Raw genomic sequence first — 21,101 nt, 5'->3', positions numbered from 1 at the left:
TCTTACCAATGGTGCTCAACATTCTGTATGACAACTATAGCCATGACCTGTGGGCGGAGCTATAACATGAGACATAAACTATGGTGTGTAACCTATGATCTGAACATCGGCCTACATAACTAAGCACTTGCTGAATGCTAATAGGACAATTATATGGTGCATTCAGGTTCAGAATTTTTGCCTCAAAGTATCTATTGATAATGTTGTTTGCAACTTGCTAGCCAGCTGATGTTGTGGTATACATATCTTCCATGATATGTAATCCTACAGTTGTATCTTTTGTATAAATATCAGTTTTCTATCGCTGGTAAAAAGAGCTTTATTCCATAGCCCTTCTCTATTTAACATCCAGTATTTCCATTAGTTTACTGTATTGTCTCGTTTATTTACATGGGGATACCTTTACCATTCCACTTTTGTTACCTCCTTTCTCTGAAATAATTTCAGAGCCTATGCACAACAACATGGCTGCATGTACACTTCTGTCATTCCCACCAATGTATTTGGGCCTCATGACAACTTCAATATTGATAATGGTCATGTCCTTCCCGGACTCATGCACAAGGTCTACCTCGCTAAAAGTAGGTACATATTTCTTCTATCAAACATCAAGTGTGATGTAAATTTATTTTAGCTCACAAAATCTCTGGTCTGATGAGTCAGTGTTGGGATAGCTTAGATAATATGGTTTTCTTTCAAAGTTGACGGCTGAAATGATTTTGGCTGAAATGATTCATTCTGAAGAAAGCTTATTTCTAGAATAAAAAACTAGGTTTTTATTTAATTCTGAGTCCAACATACAGGCCTGGTTTTTGGATTCATATCTATATATTTTTCAAAGTTGGTATGTGCATCATTCCAGCTATAACTATTAAAATCTTGAAATTTAAACACTGTGCTCCAATGGGTTTGAACTCACAATGAATGCATCTGCAAATCTTTTAATCCAAGCGCTCTGCCACTGAGCTACATAAGCCTTCCTAGTCAATGATTTTATCATGTTCCATATATCATATGCACACGCTAATTATTTTAGCATTGCGCCCTCATGTTACGATGCTGCTGTTAAGAAATATTTTTCATAAGGTTTAATTACTATATCTGGGGTCAAGGCCAATTCTTCTCATGCGGACGATTATATTATTGCCGAAAAAAGAGCCTCGACATTCTCTCTCTGTGTGGTCAGACAAAGACATCAGATATATCCTATTTTTACATTTGTACCAGTATCAAGAGGTACCTGTATCGTCATATTCAAAGTTTTGATTAATAGCTTTTGGTGGAACAGTAACCTATTTTATACAGACACACTTGTATGTAAGAATTGCTATTATTAATTCAACATATTCAGGGTTTTTATTTGGTTTGTTCTGTTTGTATTAATTGTATCATTACCGAATCATCTCATATTGTAATCGTAGCAAAAATGGCTAATTTAGCTATTACTTGCTAATTATTTCACATTTAAATCTAAACCCTTCTATAATTGTTTTATTTTTTGTAATTTATTTGACCCGCACAAACCTTTTTCTTCATGCTATGAAGTTTGAAAGTTACAGTTGTTTTTATTTTCTCTTAAATTATTTTAATTACACAAAACACTTTTCTCATGCTATGTATTTTGAAAGTGGCAAATGTTAGTATATGTTGAATACAAATCAATTTTCTGAGCGAAGACCTTTTTATTACTCAGGTAATGTCATGTAGTACAACTAGTAAATATATAAAATACAGTCTTTCACTATTTTCATAAATATTAGTGGATTTTACTGCAAAATAAGTGAATACAGCACCTATTTTCACCTGTAGCTAAGGAGATCTTATTGTGTTAGCTACTTGCCCTTAGATCGTCTGGCTTTAGTCAGAGACTTGTTGGTAGAAGATTACTGCTGGTAAAATTAGCAACTAACTGGTGAAGACGCAGTACATCTCAGTATGTCTCAGCATGTCTCTGCGCATCTCAGTACATCTCAGTACATCTCAGTACATCTCAGTACATCTCAGTACATCTCAGCACATCTCTACAAAACTGTCTAGTCGCTCACATTTTTTGACCATAACTAGGTGATTAAGTTATTCACTGTCAGATGCTGAATGATACATATACACATTCTCTAGCCCAGGGTACCGAATTCACTGTATGGGGTACGGGTTCACCCAGAAGGCAGTTTATTTACTCGAGAGACTTGGCAAGACTGTTCATTTGGGCACTGAGAGAATATGATGAGATAGATCCTATCATACTGTCAGGCAAGTCAAACATTGTTTTCCACGCTGTTTCTTTATACAGGCTAGCTTAGCATTTCTATGATATTTACTGCAAAGTGGAATAGTAGTAGTATTGAAATATTGTAAATTTCAGTATATAATTTAGTGCATAAGCCATGTATAAGCCAATATGTTAATAGCTTGACTACACCTACTTGATCAGATATAATTTGTATAAGCCAATATGTTAATAGCTTGACTACATCTACTTGATCAGATATAATTTGTATAAGCCAATATGTTAATAGTTTTACTACATCTACTTGATCAGATATAATTTGTATAAGCCAATATGTTAATAGTTTTACTACATCTACTTGATCACATATAATTTGTATAAGCCAATATGTTAATAGTTTTACTACATCTACTTGATCACATATAATTTGTATAAGCCAATATGTTAATAGTTTTACTACATCTACTTGATCAAATATAATTTGTATAAGCCAATATGTTAATAGTTTTACTACATCTACTTGATCACATATAATTTGTATAAGCCAATATGTTAATAGTTTTACTACATCTACTTGATCATATATAATTTGTATAAGCCAATATGTTAATAGTTTTACTACATCTACTTGATCACATATAATTTGTATAAGCCAATATGTTAATAGTTTTACTACATCTACTTGATCAGATATAACTTGTATAAGCCAATATGTTAATAGTTTTACTACATCTACTTGATCATATATAATTTGTATAAGCCAATATGTTAATAGTTTTACTACATCTACTTGATCAGATATAATTTGTATAAGCCAATATGTTAATAGTTTTACTACATCTACTTGATCAGATATAATTTGTATAAGCCAATATGTTAATAGTTTTACTACATCTACTTGATCACATATAATTTGTATAAGCCAATATGTTAATAGTTTTACTACATCTACTTGATCAAATATAATTTGTATAAGCCAATATGTTAATAGTTTTACTACATCTACTTGATCACATATAATTTGTATAAGCCAATATGTTAATAGTTTTACTACATCTACTTGATCATATATAATTTGTATAAGCCAATATGTTAATAGTTTTACTACATCTACTTGATCACATATAATTTGTATAAGCCAATATGTTAATAGTTTTACTACATCTACTTGATCAGATATAACTTGTATAAGCCAATATGTTAATAGTTTTACTACATCTACTTGATCACATATAATTTGTATAAGCCAATATGTTAATAGTTTTACTACATTTACTTGATCACATATAATTTGTATAAGCCAATATGTTAATAGTTTTACTACATCTACTTGATCAGATATAATTTGTATAAGCCAATATGTTAATAGTTTTACTACATCTACTTGATCACATATAATTTGTATAAGCCAATATGTTAATAGTTTTACTACATTTACTTGATCAGATATAATTTGTATAAGCCAATATGTTAATAGGTTCACTACATCTACTTGATCACATATAATTTGTATAAGCCAATATGTTAATAGTTTTACTACATCTACTTGATCATATATAACTTGTATAAGCCAATATGTTAATAGTTTTACTACATCTACTTGATCAGATATAATTTGTATAAGCCAATATGTTAATAGTTTTACTACATCTCCTTGATCAGATATAATTTGTATAAGCCAATATGTTAATAGTTTTACTACATCTCCTTGATCAGATATAATTTGTATAAGCCAATATGTTAATAGTTTTACTACATCTACTTGATCATATATAATTTGTATAAGCCAATATGTTAATAGTTTTACTACATCTACTTGATCAGATATAATTTGTATAAGCCAATATGTTAATAGTTTTACTATATCTACTTGATCACATATAATTTGTATAAGCCAATATGTTAATAGTTTTACTATATCTACTTGATCACATATAATTTGTATGAGCCAATATGTTAATAGTTTTACTATATCTACTTGATCACATATAATTTGTATAAGCCAATATGTTAATAGTTTTACTATATCTACTTGATCACATATAATTTGTATGAGCCAATATGTTAATAGTTTTACTATATCTACTTGATCACATATAATTTGTATAAGCCAATATGTTAATAGTTTTACTATATCTACTTGATCACATATAATTTGTATGAGCCAATATGTTAATAGTTTTACTACATCTACTTGATCACATATAATTTGTATAAGCCAATATGTTAATAGTTTTACTACATCTACTTAATCATATATAATTTGTATAAGCCAATATGTTAATAGTTTTACTACATCTCCTTGATCAGATATAATTTGTATAAGCCAATATGTTAATAGTTTTACTACATCTCCTTGATCAGATATAATTTGTATAAGCCAATATGTTAATAGTTTTACTACATCTACTTGATCATATATAATTTGTATAAGCCAATATGTTAATAGTTTTACTACATCTACTTGATCAGATATAATTTGTATAAGCCAATATGTTAATAGCTTGACTACATCTACTTGATCACATATAATTTGTATAAGCCAATATGTTAATAGTTTTACTACATCTACTTGATCAGATATAATTTGTATAAGCCAATATGTTAATAGTTTTACTACATCTACTTGATCACATATAATTTGTATAAGCCAATATGTTAATAGTTTTACTACATCTACTTGATCAGATATAATTTGTATATGCCAATATGTTAATAGTTTTACTACATCTACTTGATCACATATAATTTGTATAAGCCAATATGTTAATAGTTTTACTACATCTACTTGATCAGATATAATTTGTATATGCCAATATGTTAATAGTTTTACTACATCTACTTGATCACATATAATTTGTATAAGCCAATATGTTAATAGTTTTACTACATCTACTTGATCAGATATAATTTGTATATGCCAATATGTTAATAGTTTTACTACATCTACTTGATCACATATAATTTGTATAAGCCAATATGTTAATAGTTTTACTACATCTACTTGATCATATATAACTTGTATAAGCCAATATGTTAATAGTTTTACTACATCTACTTGATCACATATAATTTGTATAAGCCAACATGTTAACAGTTTTACTGCATCTACTTGATCAGATATAATTTTTATAAGCCAATATGTTAATAGTTTTACTACATCTACTTGATCAGATATAATTTGTATAAGCCAATATGTTAATAGTTTTACTATATCTACTTGATCACATATAATTTGTATAAGCCAATATGTTAATAGTTTTACTACATCTACTTGATCACATATAATTTGTATAAGCCAATATGTTAATAGTTTTACTACATCTACTTGATCACATATAATTTGTATAAGCCAATATGTTAATAGTTTTACTACATCTACTTGATCAGATATAATTTGTATAAGCCAATATGTTAATAGTTTTACTACATCTACTTGATCACATATAATTTGTATAAGCCAATATGTTAATAGTTTTACTACATCTACTTGATCAGATATAATTTTTATAAGCCAATATGTTAATAGTTTTACTACATCTACTTGATCAGATATAATTTGTATAAGCCAATATGTTAATAGTTTTACTACATCTACTTGATCAGATATAACTTGTATAAGCCAATATGTTAATAGTTTTACTACATCTACTTGATCACATATAATTTGTATAAGCCAATATGTTAATAGTTTTACTACATCTACTTGATCAGATATAATTTGTATAAGCCAATATGTTAATAGTTTTACTACATCTACTTGATCACATATAATTTGTATAAGCCAATATGTTAATAGTTTTACTGCATCTACTTGATCAGATATAATTTGTATAAGCCAATATGTTAATAGTTTTACTACATCTACTTGATCAGATATAATTTGTATAAGCCAATATGTTAATAGTTTTACTACATCTACTTGATCACATATAATTTGTATAAGCCAATATGTTAATAGTTTTACTACATCTACTTGATCACATATAATTTTTATAAGCCAATATGTTAATAGTTTTACTACATCTACTTGATCAGATATAATTTGTATAAGCCAATATGTTAATAGTTTTACTACATCTACTTGATCACATATAATTTGTATAAGCCAATATGTTAATAGTTTTACTACATCTACTTGATCACATATAATTTGTATAAGCCAATATGTTAATAGTTTTACTACATCTACTTGATCAGATATAATTTGTATAAGCCAATATGTTAATAGTTTTACTACATCTACTTGATCACATATAATTTGTATAAGCCAATATGTTAATAGTTTTACTACATCTACTTGATCAGATATAATTTGTATAAGCCAATATGTTAATAGTTTTACTACATCTACTTGATCAGATATAATTTGTATAAGCCAATATGTTAATAGTTTTACTACATCTACTTGATCAGATATAATTTGTATAAGCCAATATGTTAATAGTTTTACTACATCTACTTGATCACATATAATTTGTATGAGCCAATATGTTAATAGTTTTACTACATCTACTTGATCAGATATAATTTGTATAAGCCAATATGTTAATAGTTTTACTACATCTACTTGATCAGATATAATTTGTATAAGCCAATATGTTAATAGTTTTACTACATCTACTTGATCACATATAATTTGTATAAGCCAATATGTTAATAGTTTTACTACATCTACTTGATCAGATATAATTTGTATAAGCCAATATGTTAATAGCTTGACTACATCTACTTGATCACATATAATTTGTATAAGCCAATATGTTAATAGTTTTACTACATCTACTTGATCACATATAATTTGTATAAGCCAATATGTTAATAGTTTTACTACATCTACTTGATCACATATAATTTGTATAAGCCAATATGTTAATAGTTTTACTACATCTACTTGATCACATATAATTTGTATATGCCAATATGTTAATAGTTTTACTACATCTACTTGATCAGATATAATTTGTATAAGCCAATATGTTAATAGTTTTACTACATCTACTTGATCACATATAATTTGTATAAGCCAATATGTTAATAGTTTTACTACATCTACTTGATCACATATAATTTGTATATGCCAATATGTTAATAGTTTTACTACATCTACTTGATCAGATATAATTTGTATAAGCCAATATGTTAATAGTTTTACTACATCTACTTGATCACATATAATTTGTATAAGCCAATATGTTAATAGTTTTACTACATCTACTTGATCAGATATAATTTGTATAAGCCAATATGTTAATAGTTTTACTACATCTACTTGATCAGATATAATTTGTATAAGCCAATATGTTAATAGTTTTACTACATCTACTTGATCAGATATAATTTGTATAAGCCAATATGTTAATAGTTTTACTACATCTACTTGATCACATATAATTTGTATAAGCCAATATGTTAATAGTTTTACTACATCTACTTGATCAGATATAATTTGTATAAGCCAATATGTTAATAGTTTTACTACATTTACTTGATCAGATATAATTTGTATAAGCCAATATGTTAATAGTTTTACTACATCTACTTGATCAGATATAATTTGTATAAGCCAATATGTTAATAGTTTTACTACATCTACTTGATCAGATATAATTTGTATAAGCCAATATGTTAATAGTTTTACTACATCTACTTGATCAGATATAATTTGTATAAGCCAATATGTTAATAGTTTTACTATATCTACTTGATCAGATATAATTTGTATAAGCCAATATGTTAATAGTTTTACTACATCTACTTGATCAGATATAATTTGTATAAGCCAATATGTTAATAGTTTTACTACATCTACTTGATCACATATAATTTGTATAAGCCAATATGTTAATAGTTTTACTACATCTACTTGATCAGATATAATTTGTATAAGCCAATATGTTAATAGTTTTACTACATCTACTTGATCAGATATAATTTGTATGAGCCAATATGTTAATAGTTTTACTACATCTACTTGATCACATATAATTTGTATATGCCAATATGTTAATAGTTTTACTACATCTACTTGATCAGATATAATTTGTATAAGCCGATATGTTAATAGTTTTACTACATCTACTTGATCACATATAATTTGTATAAGCCAATATGTTAATAGTTTTACTACATCTACTTGATCACATATAATTTGTATAAGCCAATATGTTAATAGTTTTACTACATCTACTTGATCACATATAATTTGTATATGCCAATATGTTAATAGTTTTACTACATCTACTTGATCAGATATAATTTGTATAAGCCAATATGTTAATAGTTTTACTGCATCTACTTGATCAGATATAATTTGTATAAGCCAATATGTTAATAGTTTTACTACATCTACTTGATCAGATATAATTTGTATAAGCCAATATGTTAATAGTTTTACTGCATCTACTTGATCAGATATAATTTGTATAAGCCAATATGTTAATAGTTTTACTACATCTACTTGATCAGATATAATTTGTATAAGCCAATATGTTAATAGTTTTACTACATCTCCTTGATCACATATAATTTGTATAAGCCAATATGTTAATAGTTTTACTACATCTACTTGATCACATATAATTTGTATGAGCCAATATGTTAATAGTTTTACTACATCTACTTGATCAGATATAATTTGTATAAGCCAATATGTTAATAGTTTTACTACATCTACTTGATCAGATATAATTTGTATAAGCCAATATGTTAATAGTTTTACTACATCTACTTGATCAGATATAATTTGTATAAGCCAATATGTTAATAGTTTTACTACATCTACTTGATCAGATATAATTTGTATGAGCCAATATGTTAATAGTTTTACTACATCTACTTGATCACATATAATTTGTATAAGCCAATATGTTAATAGTTTTACTACATCTACTTGATCACATATAATTTGTATAAGCCAATATGTTAATAGTTTTACTACATCTACTTGATCAGATATAATTTGTATAAGCCAATATGTTAATAGTTTTACTACATCTACTTGATCACATATAATTTGTATAAGCCAATATGTTAATAGTTTTACTACATCTACTTGATCACATATAATTTGTATAAGCCAATATGTTAATAGTTTTACTACATCTACTTGATCAGATATAATTTGTATAAGCCAATATGTTAATAGTTTTACTACATCTACTTGATCACATATAATTTGTATAAGCCAATATGTTAATAGTTTTACTACATCTACTTGATCACATATAATTTGTATAAGCCAATATGTTAATAGTTTTACTACATCTACTTGATCACATATAATTTGTATGAGCCAATATGTTTATAGTTTTACTACATCTACTTGATCAGATATAATTTGTATGAGCCAATATGTTAATAGTTTTACTACATCTACTTGATCAGATATAATTTGTATAAGCCAATATGTTAATAGTTTTACTACATCTACTTGATCAGATATAATTTGTATGAGCCAATATGTTAATAGTTTTACTACATCTACTTGATCACATATAATTTGTATAAGCCAATATGTTAATAGTTTTACTACATCTACTTGATCACATATAATTTGTATAAGCCAATATGTTAATAGTTTTACTACATCTACTTGATCAGATATAATTTGTATAAGCCAATATGTTAATAGTTTTACTACATCTACTTGATCACATATAATTTGTATAAGCCAATATGTTAATAGTTTTACTACATCTACTTGATCAGATATAATTTGTATGAGCCAATATGTTAATAGTTTTACTACATCTACTTGATCACATATAATTTGTATAAGCCAATATGTTAATAGTTTTACTACATCTACTTGATCACATATAATTTGTATAAGCCAATATGTTAATAGTTTTACTACATCTACTTGATCACATATAATTTGTATGAGCCAATATGTTAATAGTTTTACTACATCTACTTGATCAGATATAATTTGTATAAGCCAATATGTTAATAGTTTTACTACATCTACTTGATCAGATATAATTTGTATAAGCCAATATGTTAATAGTTTTACTACATCTACTTGATCACATATAATTTGTATAAGCCAATATGTTAATAGTTTTACTACATCTACTTGATCAGATATAATTTGTATAAGCCAATATGTTAATAGCTTGACTACATCTACTTGATCACATATAATTTGTATAAGCCAATATGTTAATAGTTTTACTACATCTACTTGATCACATATAATTTGTATAAGCCAATATGTTAATAGTTTTACTACATCTACTTGATCAGATATAATTTGTATAAGCCGATATGTTAATAGTTTTACTACATCTACTTGATCAGATATAATTTGTATAAGCCAATATGTTAATAGTTTTACTACATCTACTTGATCACATATAATTTGTATAAGCCAATATGTTAATAGTTTTACTACATCTACTTGATCACATATAATTTGTATAAGCCAATATGTTAATAGTTTTACTACATCTACTTGATCAGATATAATTTGTATAAGCCAATATGTTAATAGTTTTACTACATCTACTTGATCAGATATAATTTGTATAAGCCAATATGTTAATAGTTTTACTACATCTACTTGATCAGATATAATTTGTATAAGCCAATATGTTAATAGTTTTACTATATCTACTTGATCAGATATAATTTGTATAAGCCAATATGTTAATAGTTTTACTACATCTACTTGATCACATATAATTTGTATAAGCCAATATGTTAATAGTTTTACTACATCTACTTGATCAGATATAATTTGTATAAGCCAATATGTTAATAGTTTTACTACATCTACTTGATCAGATATAATTTGTATAAGCCAATATGTTAATAGTTTTACTACATCTACTTGATCAGATATAATTTGTATAAGCCAATATGTTAATAGTTTTACTGCATCTACTTGATCAGATATAATTTGTATAAGCCAATATGTTAATAGCTTGACTACATCTACTTGATCACATATAATTTGTATAAGCCAATATGTTAATAGTTTTACTACATTTACTTGATCAGATATAATTTGTATAAGCCAATATGTTAATAGTTTTACTACATCTACTTGATCAGATATAATTTGTATAAGCCAATATGTTAATAGTTTTACTACATCTACTTGATCACATATAATTTGTATATGCCAATATGTTAATAGTTTTACTACATCTACTTGATCAGATATAATTTGTATAAGCCAATATGTTAATAGTTTTACTGCATCTACTTGATCAGATATAATTTGTATAAGCCAATATGTTAATAGTTTTACTACATCTACTTGATCAGATATAATTTGTATAAGCCAATATGTTAATAGTTTTACTGCATCTACTTGATCAGATATAATTTGTATAAGCCAATATGTTAATAGTTTTACTACATCTACTTGATCAGATATAATTTGTATAAGCCAATATGTTAATAGTTTTACTACATCTCCTTGATCACATATAATTTGTATAAGCCAATATGTTAATAGTTTTACTACATCTACTTGATCACATATAATTTGTATGAGCCAATATGTTAATAGTTTTACTACATCTACTTGATCACATATAATTTGTATGAGCCAATATGTTAATAGTTTTACTACATCTACTTGATCACATATAATTTGTATGAGCCAATATGTTAATAGTTGTACTACATCTACTTGATCACATATAATTTGTATAAGCCAATATGTTAATAGTTTTACTACATCTACTTGATCATATATAATTTGTATAAGCCAATATGTTAATAGTTTTACTACATCTACTTGATCAGATATAATTTGTATAAGCCGATATGTTAATAGTTTTACTACATCTACTTGATCAGATATAATTTGTATAAGCCAATATGTTAATAGTTTTACTACATCTACTTGATCACATATAATTTGTATAAGCCAATATGTTAATAGTTTTACTACATCTACTTGATCAGATATAATTTGTATAAGCCAATATGTTAATAGTTTTACTACATCTACTTGATCAGATATAATTTGTATAAGCCAATATGTTAATAGTTTTACTACATCTACTTGATCACATATAATTTGTATAAGCCAATATGTTAATAGTTTTACTACATCTACTTGATCAGATATAATTTGTATAAGCCAATATGTTAATAGTTTTACTACATCTACTTGATCACATATAATTTGTATAAGCCAATATGTTAATAGTTTTACTACATCTACTTGATCACATATAATTTGTATAAGCCAATATGTTAATAGTTTTACTACATCTACTTGATCACATATAATTTGTATAAGCCAATATGTTAATATTTTTACTACATCTACTTGATCACATATAATTTGTATAAGCCAATATGTTAATAGTTTTACTACATCTACTTGATCAAATATAATTTGTATAAGCCAATATGTTAAGCCAATATAAGCCATCACAACACATTGTTTACTACATATTAGAGGCATCAGGTGTTATTTTCCCCGACAATTTTTTGATATCATTCATCTTCGGGTCTATAACCAGATATTGCTGTGCATATACCTATATATAATTGAATATTTACCATCAATCACCCGTTTTAGAGCTAAGACAATAACGTTAGAGTTAGCAGACAATAAAAGAGGAGGAACTATTTTATGGTATATTTTAACTTCCCAAGAAATGAAGGGCGCTTTTAGGGGGACACATACAATTATAACTCGCAGAATGGTAAAAGCATGCAATTGTTAAGCCTGGTTTCCATATGACAGCGCAAGGCGCACGACGTCGTGCGTAGGCCAGCTGTGATATGGAAATGTCAACGCACGACGATCGCGTGTACGCTGATCGCAAGGATCCAACAGAATGGATTCTTGCGATGGGTGCGCGCGATGATGTATCCCACAATACACCGCTAGACCTACTCAACCTATCCCACAATTCAAACGGAGGGCTGTGTTCCGAACAAATCGGTCTCCCGTACGAAAGAGTAAGCCTGGTTGTCATATGACAGCGCAATTTCGCAACAGAGGACTGTTTTTCCGAAGAAATATGTCTCTCCTACGAAAAAGTAAAGAAATTATCCACCCTGTCCAATGCAAGCATGGCGCCTACGCGCGATATGGAAACACTGCATCGCGGCCCAAGAAATGCATTGCGCGCGATCACTGAGCCGCGCACGATCATTGCGCTGTCATATGGAAACCAGGCTTTAACATGGAGTTATTCTCTATCTGCCACTTTCATGGATGTGTGATCAACACAGTAATTATAGCACTATACTCACTCCATCAATTGGAGAAGACTGGTCAATAAATCCAATAAAAATATATTTAGCATAATTATGCCAAACACACTTGCTATAGATCAAGTGTTTATTTTATCACCACCATTAACCATTCATAAAGATCTCAGCTCAGTTTTAATAGGGTGACTGGACACTCATACAACTCATGGAGCATAATCGGCTCAGTTATTGTGTACCATGATTGTACTGTACATTCATTGCACATGCTACTACAATTTTACAGCATGTGAGAGGCTCGCGATGCAAATTTTCATGTACCACACAAATAGTCTGTACACGTGTGGTGTTCTTATGCACAGCATGTACGTGTACAGAGTACACTTACTTACTACATATAGGCAGTATGTGTACTTTGTACACTCTTTTCCTACACTTAAGGAGTAAGTGTACTCTGTACATTTACTTTCTACACATATGGACCAAGTGTACTTTGTACACTTACTTTCTACACATATGAAATATGTTTGCTCTGTACACTTACGTTCTACACATATGGAGTACAGTAGATGCTACTATAACGTATATCCCTCTTATAACGTAAATTCCAGATAACGTAACAAAATTTATGTGAAGTTTTTGCTTCATACTACGTAAAAAACGCCATATAACGCAATGTGTCAAGTCGGGCGAGTTTTCATAATCGATTTGAATGTATATTCGATTATATCTATAATATATATAAATATTTCACGAAGTTCTAGTTAGTCGGAATACATCGTCAAATATGTCGACAAAGCTGAGAATAGGATAGCTGCGCAATCGTTCATAAATACTTGAGGGCGCTCGTTTGGTTCATCATTTACAGCATCGCTCTACCAATCTAAATGACACGAGTTGGAGTATTGTCAAATGTTATTTTTCAATCTAACCTTGATTCTTGGATACAAATAGACGACGAACAGGTAGATCCGCTTTTTACAGTAAAAATATTTTGTTGTTTTGTTATATTGCAGGCGTACAAAATATTTTTTATTAGTTTTACTTTGCAGAATTGTGTAAAAAAAGCAAATCGTTGTAAATGAACACCAAAGATGTGCACTCTCCATCAATTTATTATAAAATAATCGCAATCATGGTGGATAAAACCAGTGAAATTGATCAACAAAAAGGAGAAAACTTGTCAATGCAAACCAATAATACTGCAGTTACGGTATAGCCCACCAATAAAAAAACGAGTCTTTTTCTTTAATAAAGAAAAAGTTTTAATAAAAAAAAGTTTTTCTTTTTTTGTATGACCAAAGAGGTGAATTTGTAAAGATCTTGGACATATTAGGCAATTTACATGTATTTTACTGTTCTTATAATGTAAATTTAGTATTATGAATGCGGTAACTTTCGCTTAATTACTATACTGCCAGTTTTTAGTAAAGTCATGGAAAAGCTAGTGAGTCAGCAAATTCTTGACTATTTGGAGTCAAGAGCATTATTTTACAAAAATCAATATAGTTTTAGACCAGGCAGAGGTACATCAGAAGCAATTTCAATTTTTACCAACCATATAGCCTACTAGGAAAATGTGTATTGGGAATTTTTATTGATTTTAGAAAAGCATTTGATACCATCGATCAAACCATATTGTTTCAGAAATTAGAGCGGTTTAACTTTAGTCAGTCCACAATTAATTGGATACAAAATTATTTAACTCATCGAACTCAGGTTACAAAAATAAGTGATTCGTATCAAATCCTATAGTAACATAACATATGGCGTACCACAAGGTTCTGTACTGGGCCCTACACTATTCTTGCTCTACATAAATTACCTCCATAATTGTTTATCCTACCTAACCCCCTTACTGTATGCTGATGATACAACTCTGTTCTTGAGTTCAAAAAACTTGAATGAGACTATTCATAAAGTGATCTTTGATCTGAATAAACTAAGTGTTTGGTGCCACAATAACAAATTAACTATCAACACAGAAAAAACATATTACACCATTTTTAAGACTCATCAAAACAAATCAACTTTTAATCTGAATATCACCTTAAATAACATGTCAATTAAAGCAGTAGATGACGTCAAATTCTTTGGAATCAATATTGATAAAAACTCGAGCTGGTCCTCACACATTCGTAAACTTTTATTGGATTTTCGATCCATCTCAGGAATTTTTTGTCGTTTGAGTGGATACGTCGCAAAAAGAAGTTTATTTATGCTCTTTTATTCATTTATTCATTCAAAATTGTGTTACTCAATTGAAACACGGGGGAATGCATGGCAGATACATATAAAAAGATTAATCATATTTCAAAAGAAATTATTGCATATAATTAACCTTAAGGCTTTCGGGTTTCCAACAAAAGACCTATTTGTCAATTTAAATATCTTAACTGTAGATAAACTTCATAAGTATAAATTACTTGTTCAAGCTCATAAATTGTTTCACTCTAGTAGCTCTGTATCACTATCACGTTACCATACTCGTCATCAATTACTATCACTTCCTGTTCCCAAACATCTAACATCTGCAGGTCAAAGATCCTATAGTTTTGCTACAACTGTGATGTGGAATAAGCTGCCGACTGTTTTAAGACAAATAAAATCTCTAGGAAAATTTAAGGTGTAACTGAGGCTCTATCTTCACTCTGTCGGGTGATCATTGTTATCTTGCTTTGTGCTGCTGACTCGGGCTCGCGTTCTGCTGGCTTTGCCATTTTGCAATGGGCCCCATTATCATCTCTTCGGGTTATTTTTTTTACACACCTGACTATATGTTTTCTGCTCTTATTATTATAACTTTAATCTGTGTATATTTTTTGTTTACTTGTTGATGAAATAAACACACGCACGCACGCACACACACACACACACACAAATTCCCTATAACGTAAACGTTCCTGGAACAGATTATCTACGTTGTAGGAGCGCCTACTGTATGTGTACTCTGTGCACTTACTTCCTATGCGTGGGAAACCTGAAAGCGCCCTGAACCATTTAGAGTTCTGCAATTGTACAAGAGGTCAGCGTTCCATATTTGTGTTCAGTGCATAGCTAGAAGTTCTCCGCTTACAAAGAATGATACGACATACAGTCCTTTTAATTCTTTCACTGGTGTGCGAAGTTCGTCATTTTGACCAAATTAGTTCAACCGTATTTTCGAAAATTCGATATACCGCTAGTATATACGCGATATCTCGAGAATCAATGCAATGTTTTACTGTAAATGCATCGAAAGAATGCATCTCAGAACAAAATTCTCCACAATTTTAGTGCAAAATTGTTTAGTGTTTACTCTTGCAAAATTTTTGACGCTTCCTGCATTGAACGAACGTGGCGAATTCCTTTTACCATGATGGTAGCGTTCTGGTTTTCCCGTTTGGAAAATTGAGTAAAAATGGAATTGCATAACAAAAAACCTTCAATTAGATGCACCCACTTGGCAACGAGGCTGTTTGGCTGGAGACATAATTTGATTGGTCTAGCTAATGCATAGGCATCGGAATGAAAAAATAAAGTGAAACCCTATTGATTTATTAATACCCTTATTTCTTTTACTGCGATTGTCGATAGCTCAGCGAACGGTATCGAAAGAATTAATTGCAATGTAGGACTAGGTAGACCGTAAGTTGCTGTAAATCTAGCCTTTGAAGCTATATGATTATGGATGTTTTATTTGAATGCACTTGGACAGTAGATTTATCGTAAGGGAATCAAAATGTCTTTTTATATGGTGTAAAAACACCAAAATGAATTCAGACTTTAAAGAAAATTACCATTAAAATAAGACAATAGGAATGAAAGTATTTCTGAACAGCGCCAATACGTTTATGAGCATTAACTTCGATGCCATGTGAAATGAGTTTTATACACTTGCTGTTTCATTGGTAAGTAAAGCTGCATAATAATATTGCAGCTATAATCTTCCCGCTACATAATATTGCGGTAAAGGAAGCAAAACTCTGTAATCACTTGTTTGTTGGCTCCTCTATATGCTAACAAAAGGTAAATGTTTATGGGCAGCAAGAAGAGATGTATGAAAAGAATGGACCCATTTTTATAGCTTGTTAGGAGAGGTTTTTGCTGTAAAACCAAAGTTTTTTAACATTTCAAACAGCAGCATGGTTGTATGCATTGTAACCTCAATGAGTGGGTTTAAAATTTTTATAAAGCAAGCTTAGAGAGCTCTGAATACATATTGAGACATATTTGAATACTTGATTTTAAAGTAGCATTTAAAGCGAGTCCAACTACATATCTATTATTCCTTGTTTATGATAGCGCATCATAGATATAGTAAACCCTAGATATGCCAATAATCAAAATAAGTGAGGCCTATAAATAAGATGATGCAACGTCATGGTGATGCTAGAGTGAATCAGCTGATCTATGACTTCGTATTGACTTAGCGCTAAAAACTGCACAATTATTCCACAGTTTGTGCATCTGAGACTGCATATTTTATTAAAAATATATAAAACTAACTTTGGATGAGAAAGACAAGAATCTTACACATGGTAATGAATAATACCAATAATTTAGAAGCTTTTATATCATTGATAATACAAAGAGTGACTGAATAGAAATTAAACTAATAACAAACTAATGAATCAAATGAGATTTAGAAGCAGTTAAGCTGGACCACTGTATTAAACACCCATTAGACATGACTGAAAATAACTAGATGAGATAGTTTTTGTCTAAGGTTGGTTGAACTAGATTCCTGCTTTGAAGCGGCATAGTGTATTCTGATATTAATATAGCGATTATATCCAGATCATTACAGTTAGCATTTGGACTTGGTGTGATATCTGCTTTTATGAGCAGTGCTCGAAGTGCAGATCTAAAGCACTGTACATCCGGGTTATTGTTATAGCCACCCTTAGATCGTATCTTTGAAGACAGAACCTTAATGTGATCCTGGTTGATCCTAAAGGTTGACTTGCAACAAAATTCACATTAAAATTATTTAGTATCAGAAGATTCACCATTTGTTACTCTGCTGTGTTGTAGGTGCAAAAAATGTGGAAATGTGATTACAAGCTCTTAAAAACTCAAAAACGAACAGTTAATCACCCCCATCACAAAACCGTCGTAGATTGGAATCATTTTATTTCTCTGACGTAGTCAAACGATTTGGTTATTGTTTTGACACGTGATGTTCTCACGTAAATTGAAAGGCCAATAAAAGGCTCAATATAATTCTAATAATACGAAGGTAATGAAAACGCGACGTAAGGTAATGAAAACAACAGCCAATTATGTGCCTTACTTTTGCTTCATTGTAATGATAGCTATTAGCCAATCTAGGGTTTACTATATCTACGTAGTGCGTCGAGTTTTGGCTCCACCTATTCCAATCCTTGGAGTTGTCCTCCTGACTAAAGCAGGACAATTCCATGCCTTCAGCATGTAAGGAGTTAATGTTTTTTGTTGCAGTGGGTGAGGAAGATGAAGCGACTATAAAGGAGGCTGCTGAGATGGTGGTCGAGGGGATGGATTACAGTGGAGAAATCAAGTATGACACGAGCAAGGCAGATGGCCAGTTCAAGAAGACAGCGAGTAACGCAAAGCTTATGAAATATCTGCCTAACTTCCAGTTCACACCCTTCAAGCAAGGTGGGCGATGTAATTGTCATATCAATTTTGATATTTTTCCCAATTTGGTGTGATTAGTTGTTTTTTATGTAAGCCTTTGTTTGTTACCTTTACCAACCAACCTTCTCCACTTAGGTCTCATTTGCTTCGCACATCCTTTGTCAATCTTTGAGGGAGTTTTTATTCTTTTGAAGACGACCAGTACTCGTTGGCAAACTTTTTGCACATATTTTAACCCATTATAGCTTTTATCAGTATCAATTTGTATCAGTATCAGTACTATTATAGCTTCTATCAGTATCAATTTGTATCAGTATCAGTACTATTATAGCTTTTATCGGTATCATTTTGTACCGGTATCGGTATCAGTACTATTATAGCTTTTATCAGTATCAGTTCTATTTTAGCTTCTATCAGTATCAATTTGTACCGGTATCAGTACCATTATACCTTCTATCGGTATCAATTTGTGGTGTTAACATTTCATAAGTTTACCGTTGTTCAGTTTTTTATGCATTGGTTAAATTAAAAGTTACATTTAATTTTTTTTATGATTAACTCGTATGAATAAGCCTGGAAAAAACTTTCAACATTTAATTTTAAATGCAAACTAGATGTCACATGTTGTTCTCGAAATCCTCATGTTTGTGTTTCCATTCACCACAGGGTCATGTTTGTGTTTTCATTTTTCACAAGGTCTTGTTTTGTTAGATACATTTCATAAGGCCAGCAACCTTCTCAATGTTAAATACTCATTGTTTTGCATGTTTCCGTCTTCAAACTATAAAAATGCCGCCAATGATGGGGTATGCCACTTGTTCTAAAGAAATATAATAGTTTTTGCCAAAAAACTATTTTCAGAAATAGAATTAGTCTGATTTTATTTTCCAGTTTTGAAAACTCTTTTAATTTGTCTTACGTTAGTGTCAAAATTGGATTTATTCCTATTTTTTTTCAGCAAAAACTTCTGTTTATATTTTTTGTTGCATAACAATCTTTGAAGATTTTGCCTGACAAGATGATTACAGAAGTATCTTCACTTCTCCTGTATGTATGTTTTCAGCTGTGAAGGAGACATGCGATTGGTTCACCAGGAACTATGATATGGCAAGAAAATAATGAGTCACATTTGAAAGCGTGCCTAGCGTGTAGATCATTTGACTCTCGGTTTTTCTTTTAACCATCTCTATGTTATTCGTCGGTTTCTCAGGTTTCACATATCTGAGCTTTCACATATCTGAGTTTTCACATGTCTGAGCTTTCACATATCTGAGCTAATGTCTTTTAATCTCAGTCTGCCATTTTCTGCAATCTCAACCATTTTTTCCATTTGAAGTATTTCTATACCCACATGTATACACTTACCTTTCTTTTCTAAATGTGTGTTTTACAATAGAAACTTACCTGGGATCTTCTATGTTATCTAAAACGAGGGCTAATCACTTTTGGTCAAGCTCATCCTTCTCTGGTTTTATGTGCTAACAAAACTTTTGTAAACAGAGCAATGGAGTTTTGTTTTAAATTGTCAGAAAATACCGGTGACCTGCCCTAGATATTTTTTACCAAACTCCCTGTAGTCATGTAAGGTAAGGTTCACAATCGTCTACATTAGTTCTAGCGTTTTATCATAGCTTTACGGTTCATCTATACTCTGTAAAGGATCAAACAAGGTAGACAGGCGTTTCTGTTCAAACAAAAAGATAAACGTCAACGCAGATGATTCTGTGCTTGATCAAAGATGTCACAAATTATGTTTTTCAAGTACACCATGAGATGCAACTCCGTGCTATAAAACTAACTGGTGAACTCTGTGTAAAATTTTCAATTATTGCACAATATTAATCTTGTTTAGTAGATATTCATCATGTTTGAGATTATTGTTTCAAAACTGTTTTTAAATTCATTTTTATTCATTTGATAAGGTTTTTCCTACAGAGTTTCGTGGATTAATTCGCAAACGTATATTTGATCGTTTTTGGAGTAAATTGTGGAAGAGCAGTTTTGGCCTAGTAGTCTAGATTTCTGGACCTGTAAACAACATTTTTGGGCATTAAATTGCCAACAAATGTCTCTGGTGGTGACA

The 21,101-nt window shown here is 29.9% G+C and overlaps 1 protein-coding gene across 1 annotated transcript in view; it reads left to right on the top strand.

Annotated features, from left to right (window-relative positions):
* Positions 1–20,513, top strand: part of LOC137408734 (GDP-L-fucose synthase-like) — a 45,374-nt gene extending 24,861 nt beyond the window's left edge. Inside the window, exons 7-10 of the mRNA XM_068095314.1 lie at positions 448–581; positions 2,119–2,250; positions 18,860–19,039; positions 20,082–20,513. Of these exons, the coding sequence (XP_067951415.1) occupies positions 448–581; positions 2,119–2,250; positions 18,860–19,039; positions 20,082–20,137 (502 nt within the window). The 3' untranslated portion in view covers positions 20,138–20,513. The remainder of the gene's footprint in view (positions 1–447; positions 582–2,118; positions 2,251–18,859; positions 19,040–20,081) is intronic.
* Positions 20,514–21,101: the final 588 nt, after the last annotated feature.

The sequence above is a fragment of the Watersipora subatra genome, chromosome 11 (genome assembly GCF_963576615.1).
Source record: "Watersipora subatra chromosome 11, tzWatSuba1.1, whole genome shotgun sequence".
Classification (NCBI taxonomy): Eukaryota; Metazoa; Bryozoa; class Gymnolaemata; order Cheilostomatida; family Watersiporidae; genus Watersipora; species Watersipora subatra.
The sequence above is the reverse complement of the archived record's forward strand: the minus strand, read 5'-3'. Positions and strand labels throughout refer to the sequence as shown.